We start from the raw sequence: 14,343 nt of genomic DNA on the forward strand, positions 1-14,343 counted from the left end.
TTCATCCACCTCCCGGCATTTGTCTCTTTCCTCCCTCACTGGTCCCCCTTCAGTAATGGCTCCACTAATTAGATTTACAAATGAAAAAGGCCTATAAGGCATCAATTCTCCTGAGATTGCTTCCATTGTGGTTGGAGGCCAGGTCCAAGTGATTTGCGCCACCAAAGAGGACAGGGCACTGTTCCCCACCACTGACGTTCAGGGGTGGGGGAGGCTTCGGGCCTGGGGTTGGTCGGGAAGCTTCAAGGAGGATGTTGCCTCCCAGGAGAGGAGTAGGCAGAAGGGACAGAGAGCCCTTCCTACACAGAGAATGGCAGCCCCTGTCGCCTGGTGTCCAAAACAGTTGGAGGATGAAGAGCCATGCCGGGACACCGGTGTCTGCTCCTGATGCCGTGTCTGTGTGTTTCAGCCCAACAGCAGCAACGACAACATCCAGTCCATCACCTCCGGGGACTGGGACGTGACCAAGATCCTAGCCTACGACGAGAAGGGGAATAAGATGTGAGTGACAACCAGGGGCCTGCCCCATCTTACTGGCCAATGGGACACGTTTGTTATTGTTTGTCAGTTACACTCATGGAGTACAGGAGCATGGGAGGCCTCCTCTTTCCTCCTCAGGCAGCATCACTAACTCCTAGTTTCTTCATGAAAATGTATCGTAGATTCCTGTCTCAGCAGTCCAGCTTCCAGAGCTGCAGCATCCTGAGGACACAGGCTTGCAGCCAGCCCGTGAGGGGAACCGCGCTAGCAGCAGTAGTAGGAGTAGTACTGATGCTGATTGAGTTTTCCAGCAGCAGTAGTAGGGGTAGCAGTGATGTTGATTGAGTTTTCTAGAAGCAGTTGTAGGGGTAGCACTGATGCTGATTGAGTTTTCTAGCAGCAGTGGTAGGGGTAGTACTGATGCTGATTGAGTTTTCTAGCAGCAGTAGTAGGGGTAGTACTGATGCTGACTGAGTTTTCTAGAAGCAGTAGTAGGGGTAGCACTGATGCTGATTGAATTTTCTAGAAGCAGTAGTAGGGGTAGCACTGATGCTGATTGAGTTTTCTAGCAGCAGTGGTAGGGGTAGTACTGATGTTGATTGAGTTTTCTAGAAACAGTAGTAGGGATCAGGTAGTAGAAACAGTAGGGATCTAAAGTTATTTGGGATCAGGGTAAATGAATGAAATTTGATTAGAAAAAAAAAAGATTAATCACAAATATTCTATGGCTATAAAGTAGAAGACTCATATTTATGATGAGGCCCCAAAGGCAATTTTCCATCTCAACAGCCCAACTGTGCGACTTTGGGCAAGCTTCCAAATCTCAAAGAGGGCAGGGATGCTGTGCTCTGAACCCTGGAGGGGGACTGGGTGTTTTCTAGGGCGTGTCCCTCTTCTGCATTTAGTCCTGTCATCTGCCCAGTCACTGTTCTCACTAAAGGAGGCTTTGGGTTGTGAAGTGAGATTAGCCCTGGGCACTTTCTACCAGGGCCACAGAGGTGAGGAGCAGGTGTCTGCTGCCTCCCCGTGCCTCTGCATGGGAGGGCTGCAGCCAGTCACACCTAAAAGCATCTGGGCCACGGAAGAGAGTGTTGTTCAGGGCAGACCTGAGGCTTGAGGCCAGTGGCACATGGTCTAAATGGAGCCAGTACTGATGCTGACTGAGTTTTCCAGCAGCAGTAGTAGGGGTAGCACTGATGCTGATTGCGTTTTCTAGCGGAAGTAGTAGGAATAGTACTGATGTTGATTGAGTTTTCTAGCGGAAGTAGTAGGGGTAGTACTGACGCTGATTCACTTTTCTAGCAGCAGTGGTAGGGGTAGTACTGATGTTGATTCAGTATTTACTAGTCCAGGCACTAAGCCAAGTGCTTTACAGACATTATCTCATTGAATACAACAGTTCCATGAGGTGAGGTGGGTTTACTGCTTTCCCCATTTTAAAAATAAGTAAATTAAAACAAAAATAAGTAATTTGCTCCAGGTTATTCAGTTGGTAGCAGGTAGATTTGGCTCAGATGAGGGGAGCCCAGGTCGGAGGACTTTACCACCCACCCCACAATTTTGCCTCCCTGCTCCCTGGGTAAGAGCCAAGGTTCCTGCATTGGGAGGTCTTAGGTGAAAATGAATCAACAAGTATTCACTGGGCCAGGCTCTATGTCTGAACTTGTCTTAAATGTGCTCAGCTCCTTGCCCTTCAGAAGGTGTGTGATCTTGTAAAAGAATTCCACATCCATACTCAGGTGTGTGTCATCCCCAACCACAGTATCCTCCGGCCATGAAGCAGAGGAGCACCAGCACAGGGAGCACCCAAAGCCAATGGAATCTGCACTGGTGCCCCTCAGCCCTTAGGTGTCTGGCCACCCCTTGCTCTGGCCACAGGTGTAGCTGGACCTGAACAGGGGAGCTGCTCTCTGCAGGCCATGGGCAGCAGTCCCTGAGGAGTGTCCATAGAGGTAGTGCCAGGAATGTGAAGTGCAGATGTGCCCTGAAGCAAACTAACCCTGTGCACCTTGGTGATCTTTGCAGCTACTTCCTGAGCACGGAGGACCTGCCTCGGAGACGACAGCTCTACAGGTAGCTCTGGCTCCCCCTGCACACAGGGTTCTCCCCCTTAGGAGGGCATCCAGGCTTTGCAGAATTGCACCTTTTCAACAATTCAGAAAGCAGGGGCAGCAAAGACAGACCCCACCACAGAGGAGTAGCTGTGGAGTCCGGAGCAAAGTAATGAAACTTGTAGAGGCCACCAAAGGGGTCGTTTTGAGACTTTTGAAGCTTTATTTTTCTGCTGTTGTTGACTTGGCTTTTCCCCATCACTCACTTGCCTCTTCTGCTAACGGATGGACTTTTAGCCGTCTTTCCTTTCACCTCTGTTCAGTGTCACCTCAGAGGAATTCTGCCCCCTCCCCATACTGAGTGTTTGTAGGAAGCAGAGTGTGGTTTGGAAATGAACCATTGGGTCAGTGCGAGGAGCCGGCATCATTGCAGCTCACTGGCTTTGGGGCCTCTGCCGTGAGGAAGACAGGAAGCATGATCTTGCAGCTCCTCAATTTGGAAGCAGTCTAAAGTTATTTGGGATCAGGGTAAATGAATGAAATTTGATTAGAAAAAATAAAGATTAATCACAAATATTCTATGGCTATAAAGTAGAAGACTCATATTTATGATGAGGCCCCAAAGGCAATTTTCCATCTCAACAGCCCAACTGTGCGACTTTGGACAAGCTTCCAAATCTCAAAGAGGGCAGGCACGCAGTGCCCTGAACCCTGGAGGGGGACTGGGTGTTTTCTAGGGCGTGTCCCTCTTCTACATTTAGTCCTGTCATCTGCCCAGTCACTGTTCTCACTAAAGGAGGCTTTGGGTTGTGAAGTGAGATTAGCCCTGGGCACTTTCTACCAGGGCCACAGAGGTGAGGAGCGGGTGTCTGCTGCCTCCCCGTGCCTCTGCATGGGAGGGCTGCAGCCAGTCACACCTAAAAGCATCTGGGCCACTGAAGAGAATGTTGTTCAGGGCAGACCTGAGGCTTGAGGCCAGTGTCACATGGTCTAAATGGAGCCAGTGCCTGTTGCCCCTACCCCACTGCTGGGACGTTGGAAAGCCTCCCTGGTGAACGCAGCCTCCCTTCCCAGCCATCGGCAGCTGTGCGGAGAGGATAAGGTCAGCATGAGGGAGCCAGTGGAGGGAGAGTCACAGATGTGCTTCTCTGTGTACATGTTCCATCGTCGTCACGTGTCTACTAGGAAAATTGAAATCTGCATGTCACCAATTAATAAACGTGAGAGGCTGCCTGGGGCCCCATCCTCTAACTTACAGAATGAGAAGGTTGTCTTCTCTCTCCCATGAAATGTCTTTACTCCTGGAACAACAGTCTTCATATTGAAACCTATGGTTAGAGGGGACCCTCCGGGGGCAAAATGTTCAGATAAGAACTTCCTCCAGGTAGATCCAGTACCTCAGGATCTTTCCATTTTAGGGAGCACATTTTAGGCCTTCTTGACTTGAAATGACACTTGACCACAGTGGTCCCGGGTAACATCTTCAAGCCGGTTCCCACTTGCCTAGCTCCATTGAATGGGAAGCGCGAGCTCTTGCGGTTTCACTCTGTCAGGGGACGTGGCTTTTGGAAGCTGCCAGAGTTCGGTTCCACTGGTGCTGCTGCAGCCCCTGCCTGCTTGCATGCCAGCGTTTGGAACTCTAGAGAGTTTGAAGATACGTTACCCTGTTTACTCTTCTCAAATTGCTAGCCATCCACTCAGAGAGACAGGACATGTGCAGATAGAGTGCTAGATCATAACGCCGACAACTCCATGCTCCTTGCACCAGGCCATCTGCAAAGCCGGGAGAAGGCGGCATATGTGACTGTCTGCCGGGAACCACAAGCAAGGTTGCTGATAGCTCCTGAGAGTGGGAGGGACCCACTAGCAAAGAAAGGTGGAAATGGAGCTGGGTGGTCTCAGGGGCTCCAGCAGGGAGACAAAGGGAGAAAGGCCTGTGGAGTCTGTAGCAGGGCTCTGCAGATCACCCTCATGGGGAGAACCCAGCGTGGAGGGCGGCTCCTCTCCGCCCACATTCACCCCTGTGTCCTTTGCTCTTCCAGTGCCAACACGGTGGGTAACTTCAACAGGCAGTGCCTCTCCTGCGACCTGGTTGAGAACTGTACCTACTTCAGCGCTTCCTTCAGCCACAGCATGGACTTCTTCCTGCTCAAGTGCGAAGGTCAGCTCCTACCACCCCGTCAGGGCAGAGAGCCCTGGCAGGCACATTTGCAGGGAGGGGTGGGCACACTTGCAGGGAGGGCGCGGCGGCTGTGGTGGGAGCACAGCATATTCCAGAACAGGTGAGGATCCTGCCTACCTGATAACATTGCTCAGGGGGCAAGATGACTGGACATCAAATCCTGGGGTAGTGGGACTACTTTACATTTCATACAGGGGTGCAGCTGATGGGTGCAGACCATCAGAGTGGTCTGTGCACGCTGTGCTGGTAATCTCACAGTTTGTCTCCCATCGTCCACAAAAACTAATAGTCCCATGAGCTAGGTGGGGTAAATATCCTACACAGTGATGAGCCTAAGTCATCAATAAAGGTCGTAAAACAATTTCAAAGATTAACTTTTCAATCATATTTAAGGATGATCAAATATCACCAGGCATGGTGGCTCACGCCTGTAATCCCAGCACTTTGGGAGGCCAAGGTGGGCAGATTTACCTGAGGTCAGGAGTTCGAGACCCGCCTGGCTAACATGGTGAAAACCCGTCTCTACTAAAAATACAAAAACTAGCCGGGCATGGTGGTGAATGCCTGTAATCTCAGCTACTTGGGAGGCTGAAGCAGAAGAATCACTTGAACCCGGGAGGTGGAGGTTGCAGTGAGCTGAGATTCCACCACTACACTCCAGCCTGGACAACACAGTGAGACTCCATCTCAAATGACCAGATAAGAAAAAAGGATTGAGGTTATGTTAAAGAAGTCTCATAAAAATATTTTCCTATGTCCCAATTCATTGATAATTTATCCCAAACTGCAAGAGTTTGATCACACCAACTGGCATGCACAAAAGAGTAGGCCATGTTGCATACGGGATACAAAGGGTGCTTTTGCTGCTTGTCCGTATCTTGGAAAGATATGAATCTATGGAAAGGTAAGTCATAAATATGGTCCTAACAAAATATGATCTCCTGCGATGACCTCAAAGAATGAAAATACGCTACAGGCAGAGACTGAGTTCAGGAGCAATTCACTCTTCAGTTAGAGTTTCAATGCCCTAAGCCATAGGTGGAGAATGAATAACTTTTATCAGAGAAATGTCTTTGCTAGTCTTTGCTAGCTGCTGGAGAGCTCATGGCTTCATGATTTTGTTCTCTTTTTATCAGTGTCATCTAAAATCTTGAAAATCCACAGAACAGGAACACTCAGCCGCTTGCTCTACACAAGCTCAGCCCCTGACATTCTTCTAAGACAGCGAGGAGACTACGGAGGGATGAGGGGGATGCGTCTGAAATATAATGTTAGTGCCCCAGTTCCCTCAAAGTTGATGGTACCAAATTCCTCTTTCCTGTGCGTCCCAAGAAGGAGGCCACCAAGGGTCTGAAATTATAGAGTGCTGTAGGGGAAAGAACCTAAGATCTAACTGACCTACTTCATGTATCAGATGGCAAATCCTAAGCCAGAAGTTGAGTGGATTCCCTGATTCCCAATGAGCTAGTGATACAGAGAGGGCCAGCATCAAGGTCTCCCGATTCCTAGCCCAGTGACTCCTGTCTCCCTGGGGCAGGATCTTCGTAAAATAAGAACTTGGGAAATTATAGGGATTGACGGGGCATAGGGATTGGGAAAACTGGCAAGCAGACCCACTAGGAGCCAGAGAGTCTTAGAAGGAGCTACATAATCAGAACCAGAATCCTGTCTCAGAAGCAGGAGGTAGCTTCAACACACAGGAGGTCATGATCAGACACAGAAGTGAAAAATTGAAGTAGGTTTCGAGAAGAGTGCCCCCAAGCAACAATGGTTGAATGAGAAAGGTGACAGAGCCTCTATCTTGGAGATCCTGAGTCAGGGGCAGAGGTCATTTGCCAGAGGGGCTTGGTCTGGCCTCAGCACGAGGCAGAGCCTTTGGGCTCTGAGGTCTGCACTGGTCAAGACAGCGACAGTATGGATTTGTACTTCCCAAATTCTTACTATAACAAGCAAGAAGGGTCTGGCTTCTCACCATTCATGGAAAGAAGTCAAAATAATTATGAGTTGTGATATGAAGGAGCAATATTTCTTTATTATCTGTGCCAGCAAGGGGAAGAGCAGAAAGCAATTCCACTCTTCAATTTGTGGAGGAAATACAGGGTTTCTTTAAAAAAAAAAAGAAGAAGAAGGATTTGGAATGCAGAAGAGCTTGGGGGGTTAGGAGGTGCCAAGGGATGTGACTGGCTGTGGGGGCCCCTCTTTAATTATTGTCTCATTTGGTGAAGGGGCTGGCACCATCGTGGATCCTACCAGGTTATCAATTAATCACAGTCGGCCTTGTAGTCACTCTTCAGCCATGAGTGGGTTTCAGCCTTGAAGTACGTCTTTTGTTAAAGAAAGAATTCTGGAGGTATCTGGGTCCTATCGGGATCTGACCCTTGGAGGGTTTAAGGAAATGCATGAGCAGAAAAGACAGCACAGTGTGTGCTCCACAAGCATCTGGGTTAATAAATGTGCATAAGGCACGAGAGCGTAGAATGGGAAAAGAAAGGGAGTGGAGGCCACAGCCCATTCTGAGGCTGGGTTTCAAGATGAAAGATAACACATACGCAGCTTGTCTCAAGGTGGTATCTTGAGACTGGGAGAAGGTAGAAGAGGAGAGGAGAAAGAAAAATAGTTTAAATCATGATTTGAGGCTGAGCTGCTCGGTCATATTCCTACCACATACTAACCTCTGCTCCACATGGTGACCCTCCCAGAATCCAGAACCCAACAGCTCACTTGTTGTTGTTGTTTGAGATTGAGTCTCGCTCTGTCACCCAGGCTGGAGTGCACTGGTGCGATCTCAGCTCACTGCAACCTCCACCTCCCGGGTTCAAGCGATTCTCCTGCCTCAGCCTCCCAAGTAGCTGGGATTACATGGATATATAATTTTTATATTTTTAGTAAAGACAGGGTTTTGCCATGTTGCCAGGCTGGTCTCACACTCCTGGTCTCAAATGATCCACCTGCCTTGGCCTTCCAAAGTCCTGGGATTACAGGCATGAGCCACCTCGCCTGGCCCTTGTTAACAAACCCTTTCCCCACTTCCCTTTGGAGGTCACAGCTCCCTGCTAAGTTCAAGCTCAAATTTAGTCTGCGTGCCTCATTCTGACAACTGAAAGCCTTTTATGGTTCAGTTTCCATAAGTTGCAGCCCTGGGTTGAAATCAAAAAGGCTCTCCCAGGAGATCCATGGCCATGGATTTAGGCAGGGAAGTTCCAGTTCCCACATGGAGGATGTAAACATGGAACCCGAGGTAGATAGAAACACAGCCCCGCGTTGGGAGGCTGTTTGGACAAAGTGTTAAAGTTTAGAGAGCACTGTAGGGTGGCTCCTGTGCAGATTTCTAGTCTGCCACTGGCCTTCTGTCCCCGGGGGAGATTCATGTTTCTTTGTATGTTTATGTATTTGCAAGGCTTGTGTTGTGGTCTGCAAATAGTTATTGTGAAGAGATGACTCCATAGTTGATACCTGGGAGGAAAAAAGAAGCAAAGAACAAGTACAGCAACACAAGGTCAGACACAACTGACCCAGCCCCCAGGTACAGCCACACTGGGTCACACACACAACTGACCTGGACCCCAAGTACAGCCACATTGGCTCACACACATGACTGACCCAGGCCCCAGGTACAGCCACACTGGGTTACACACACACAACTGACCTAGACCCTAGGTATAGCCACATTGGGTCATGCACACATATGACTGACCCGGGCCCCAGGTACAGCCACACTGGGTCACACACACACAACTGACCCGGGCCCCAGGTACAGCCACACTGGGTCACACACACACTACTGACCTGGCCCATTTGGCACCTCCACCATCTCACCTTCAGAAAGGATGGGATGCTCCTCCTGCCAATGCCTGGATCCCTATAATAATCAAACAGATTCCTAAAATTTGAAGATAAGAATAGATCTCAGAGCATCTAATCCAGGCTCCACCCTGCCTTTCTTTTGTTGATTAAGAAACTGAACTCTTAGGCATTAGGAAATTATCACCCTAGGGTTTCCTGAATCATTTAAGATCTGTTTAAATATTTAGCCTGTTGCCTCATCTTAAGGTAGACGTAAACTAGCCCTCTTCTCTACAAAATTGCTCTCTAAAATGTTTACATATAAGCTATTTTCTGGCTAAAGTAACTTGAATGCCCAAATTAAACTCTCCCATAGAGGTAACCAAAATCCCACTTATAAAAAGAGATTGTCTGAAAAGGCTTAAATTTACAAAGACAGCAAAGTAAACAGGGCAACAGTAGCAACCAACTCTGAACCTGGAAGCAGTTACCAGTGATAACTGCCTCAGCAGACCCTGAAGCTGAGCCTCGTCCTGCCATGGGGAAAGCTGAGCAAGCATTGGTGATGATTGCCTAAGGGATGAGATGATCCAATGCTCTGAAATCTTAAAGGAGGAAATGATGATACCCATTTGGATTGCTTGGGGCGTTTTGCTGGAGGAGAAGACTCAAGGAAGGTATCAATGATGAGGTGGCATTTAAAACAAATGAGTAGGTAGGATTTGGAATGTGAAAAAGCAGCCCAAGTGGAAGGTACAGCCTGAGAAAAAGCACAAAAAATGTTCTAAGATTATGCGATGGAATCTTTTGCAGCATGTGAATGAGGATCGAGTGAATACAAGCAACCTGATTTAATAAATAAAGATAATTTAAAATAATTTTATTTTTCTCCACATTTCTCAACAGATATTAAAATGGACCCAGATGTGTAGTCTAGAGCAATGTTGAGTCAATGCTCATTTCCTGTCCTGTTTCCTTCACACCCCAAGTTATTCTGAGAGATTCTTGGAAACGTGACAAAAATCACGTCTCCAGTCCTAGCATTAGAGACTCTTATTTTCTTCTCCTTCCCTCTCCTGCAGCATTTTATTATATAAATTAACTTAGTCTTCTAGTTGCAACCAGAACCCAAAAAAATCCTTCCTTTTTTAGGTTGAGGATAAATGTACTGGCAATGAGAGGCTTCTCTTTGGTAAAATCTGTAAACATGCCCACATTCGAAGCCGTTAAATCCATCACACAGGGAGGGAAGTGCAAGTAGTTCAGATTGTCTGGGCGTAGGAAGGGATGATAGTCAAAGGATTTAACAACTAGGACAAGATGGATACCAACCAGCCAAAAGATGTGTCCCTGAGAGCAGATATAGGCTATCAAACCACATTAGGACATAAGGGTTGGGTATAAAATCATGAAATTATAACTGCTCCATATAGACTTCATCATTCTTCCTGCCTTTCTGCGGGCCTTCCATTAGGACAGTTTTTGGTAAGTTTAGCTGATATTGACCTATCCTGTAACTTATATTCAGTATTATAACTGATATTCAGCAGTATAACTTTATCGTCTTAGTCCATTTGGGCTACTGTAGTGAAGTACTATAAACTGTGTGGCTTATAAACAACAGACATTTATTTCTCACAGTTCTGGAAGCTGGAAGTCCAAGACCAGGGTATCAGCATGGTTGATTCTGGTAAGGGCCCTCTTCTGGGTCATAGATGACCAATTTCTCCTTGTATCCTCATATGGTGGGAAAGATGATGACAGAGTTCTCTGGGGCCTTGTTATAAGCACGCTAATGCCATTCCTGAGGGTTCCACCTTTGGGACCTAATCACCTCTCAAAGGCCCCACCTCTTAATAACATCACGTTGGAGGTTAGGACTTCAATGTATAAATTTGGGGGCGACATAAACAGTTTGTCCATTATAATCATAGCTGATTGTAGCTCATCAGTTGTTTGCAAGCAGTACTTCTGTTTCATTAGTCCTTTGGTGGACTGATCTTCTTCTAATGTCCAGTTTTTCTTCCACAGTGTATTTTGTCCAACATCATTATAGAGTTCCATCTAGCAGTATCAACATGTGCTTTCTCTAATTTTTCATTAACATTTCTTCTGTAGCTTCTCAATATTTGACATTTGTATGCTTATATGTTCATGTTTTATGTTTATAATTCTTAATTCCTTAAAATATTTGATTGTACATACAAACCTAAAAATTATTTTTAGGTTAATAATAATTATTTTAGGTTAATTCTTTAATTTTTGATTGTACATACAAACCCATAAATTATTTTTCTACTTTGCACAGTTACATTAAAAATATATTTGAATAGAATATATAAATAGAGGTTCAGAAATGTTTATAGCCACTATATCCACTCACTACTTCACTGGATCCCACCTCTGAATGACAATATTTATATCTAAAGGACATGGGTTTCAGATGACCCCTGGATACTTGTATGAGGGATCAGCTGTTAAGCCAGACTCAGTGGAATCTTGTGGAAACACCTATCTATGTAATACAGAGAGTTTCTGTCCACCTCTCTATTGTCTGGAAGTGAAACCAGCTATATTCAAAATATTGTACTATGATGTAACCTTTTATGATGATTCTCCAGACTATACCAAGCAGCTTTTGGCATACATATTTAATTGGTCTTCTCAATGACTTGGTGAGATGGTAATAAAAGAAATCATCTTCTACTTATTAAGTTCTTTACAATTTGAAAAGTACATTTCTTTTTTTTTTTTTTTTTGAGACGGAGTTTTGCTCTTGTCACCCAGGCTGGAGTGCAATGATGCATCTTGGTTCACTGCAACCTCCGCATCCCAGGTTCAAGCAATTCTCCTGTCTCAGCCTCCTGAATAGCTGGGATTACAAGCGCCCACCACCACACCCAGCTAATTTTTGTATTTTTAATAGAGGCGGAGTTTTGCCATGTTGGCTAGGCTGGTCTGGAACTCCTGACCACAGATGATCCACCCACCTCGGCCTCCCAAAGTACTGGGGTTCCCCATGTGAGCCACTGCGCCTGGCCTGAAAAGTACATTTCTAATTATACTATAATAGTTGATGACTATGTTCCCATTTCTGATTCCTTGCAAATTATATTCTAGTGTAAATAGATCTACTTAGAATTCCCTAAACTCAAGATCATTTTTCACATTTCCGTGCTTTTGTCTTTGGCTACCTGATAAACCCCTGTACATTCTCTAAGACTTTCAGGGCAGGGTTGATTTTCATCCCCTTCCAGGAGGGATGAATGAGAAGTCAGAGAACATGAAAGTGGCTGTGTATTCACCCCTAGACTGATGCCTGTGAAGGAACTCGGTCTTCAGCTATCTTAGATGACTGGGAATGCCCGGGACAGGGAAAGGCTGGGTGGTCTCACCTTCTAGTCCTGGATAAACCCAATTCCATCTTTAAAGAAAAAAAGTACTCACCTCCTGGACTCCCTTGCTAGGACAACTGTAACAAATTACCACAATCTGGGTGACTTATACCAATAGAAATTTATTCTCTCACAGTTCTGGAGGCCGGAAATCCAAAATCAAACTGTTGGTCAGTGTGGTTTCTCTTGGAGGCTGTGAGGGAGAATCTGTTCCACATTTCTCTTGAGCTTCTGGTGGTTGCCAGCAGTCCTTGGCGTTTTTTGACTTACCAATGCATTGCTTTCATCTTTGCCTCTGTCTTCATGTGGTCTTCCCCCTCTGTCTCTGCATCCGATCTCCCTCTTCTTATATAGATGTCAATCATTGCATGAGGACCCACCGAATCCAGCGTAACTTCATCTTAACTTGGTTACACCTGCGAATACCTTGTTTCCAAATAAGGTCACATTCACAGGAACTAAGGGTCAGCACTTCAGCGTAACTTTTGTGGGGACACCATTAATCGAACCCACAACACCTCCCTTCTAAGGCCCATGTTGCCTTCTTATACAAGAAAGAAAGAGTGCTCAGCTTGTTTTTCTCAGGAACATAAAATTAAGGGCAGCCACACTAGACTGTGCCAGAGACTGTTCTTAATGGCTTCACCGCATTCTGGAAGCAGCAAGAGGGGTCACTGAAGGAAGTAATGTGGTACTACCATGTCTTTGGATAGCAACTCTAGCATATTAGAGGAAAAAGAGCAGTTCCAGTATAGATTCTCTCCAGGAATACTTCTTCCCTGACATAATGCAAAATTCACAGTCAAGTGGCATGAAGCTATAACAAGTTCTACAGGGTTTTCTCCTACCCATCTAAATTCAACCCTCAGAACCACTGAACAATGGCATCAAAGTGCCCAATTTACATAATTTGTGTTTCACAGTCCTCGCCTCTGTTTAGAGAACTGGATTTTTCTCTTCAAAATGATTCTCAAGAGTATGATTTATTTTCCTTCAAGTTTTTGAAAAGGACTCAATCAATCCTGTTTCTAAGAAATGTCCAAATGCCACCAGGAAAATGAGTTCCATGTATGAATTGGCCATTTGCTGCTTCCTATTGGAACGTTTTTTGTATGTTTAAAAATAACTAAATAAAATTCCTTTTCTTGAAGCCGAAGATGGAATTACTGCAGTCACTTGCTGCTCTGAGTGGGAACGAGGCAGTCTGTGTTCATGAATCCCTTACATCTCGGGGCTCTCACCCCCACCCCTTTCATTGTTGAGTTGTGATTTAAAGAGCTACTTTCCAGACTTTAAGAAGTTTGGTCTTAGACTTAACAGTTTGGTTTATCAAGACAGGCTTCTCCTCTGAGTTGAATGGAACCAATATATTATTACGCTAACCTAAAATAAAGTGACTCAATTCTGATAACTATTCTTCTTACTATTAAATATTCCCCAAGATCTTCTGTCATCACCATCATTGCCATCATCATCAAAATCACGGGAGATTGAAATGGCAATAAGGGAGGTCTGTGGAGTATGGAATCATAGAGCTGGGTTCGAACCTGGACTCTGCCACCTACAGCTTCGCGACCTTGGGCATCTTGGTTAACTGTACTCAATCCTCCACACCCTCATCCTGAAAATCAGAGGAATAAGAGCATGGCAGTCCCTGCTTATCCACAGGTCTACTTTTTGAGGTGTCAGTTACCCAGAGTTAACTGTGCTCTGAAAATATTACAAACAGTAAGATACTTTGAGAGAGAGAGAGACACCCATTCATAATAACTTTTATTACAGTATATTGTTATAATTGTTTGATTTCATTACTAGTTATTATTCTTTTCTTACTATTCCTAATTTATAAATGAAACTTTATAATAGGTACGTATTCACAGGAAAAACATTATGTATTTGGGGTTCCATACTATCCTTGGTTTCAGGCATCCACTGTCTGAGAACATGTCCCTGGTGGATATGGGGCACCACTGTACCTGTCCTGTGAGGTTGTTTTGAGGATTAACCTAGATAGTGCATGTAAAGTACTTACCATGGCATCTGATACATAGTAAGTGTTTAATAATAAGTGTTAACTATCATAGTTGTTGTCATCATTGTCATCACCTTAGTAATCAATTGAGTTTCTTACACATCAACTTGCTGCCCACTCAGTATCCAAAAGTTGGGGCCAAGGCTGGGGGTGGCTAACGTGCATGAAGTGAATGAAGCAGCATCTGTTCCCAAATGTGAGTGGGCACTGCGGCACCTCAGTAGGCTCAGGTTGAAACCCCTGGATCTTGCGCTTACACTAGCAAATTCCAGAAGCAGCCATGGATGCCAGAGCCACAAAACATTAAATCAACCATCAGACGTGGCAATGAGTACCTGGTGGCTTCCAGAGTGCATGTGCCCACCGTGGTCCTCACAGTTGGTTCCTGGCAGAAGTTAAGAAGTAAATTTCCTGCTTTCT

At 45.6% G+C, this 14,343-nt stretch overlaps 1 protein-coding gene across 9 annotated transcripts in view; it reads left to right on the forward strand.

Moving 5' to 3' along the window:
• The window catches only part of DPP6 (dipeptidyl peptidase like 6), a 1,140,747-nt gene that overhangs the window by 1,052,331 nt on the left and 74,073 nt on the right, over nucleotides 1-14,343 (forward strand). For all 9 annotated transcript variants that reach the window (XR_003306682.2, XM_026447005.2, XM_026447006.2 and 6 more), the window contains 3 exons: nucleotides 410-501; nucleotides 2,506-2,553; nucleotides 4,574-4,692. Coding sequence is in view for 8 of the 9 variants with exons in the window: in XM_026447005.2 (XP_026302790.1) it covers nucleotides 410-501; nucleotides 2,506-2,553; nucleotides 4,574-4,692 (259 nt within the window). In the remaining variant the exon portion in view is untranslated. The remainder of the gene's footprint in view (nucleotides 1-409; nucleotides 502-2,505; nucleotides 2,554-4,573; nucleotides 4,693-14,343) is intronic.

The sequence above is a fragment of the Piliocolobus tephrosceles genome, chromosome 8 (genome assembly GCF_002776525.5).
Source record: "Piliocolobus tephrosceles isolate RC106 chromosome 8, ASM277652v3, whole genome shotgun sequence".
Classification (NCBI taxonomy): Eukaryota; Metazoa; Chordata; class Mammalia; order Primates; family Cercopithecidae; genus Piliocolobus; species Piliocolobus tephrosceles.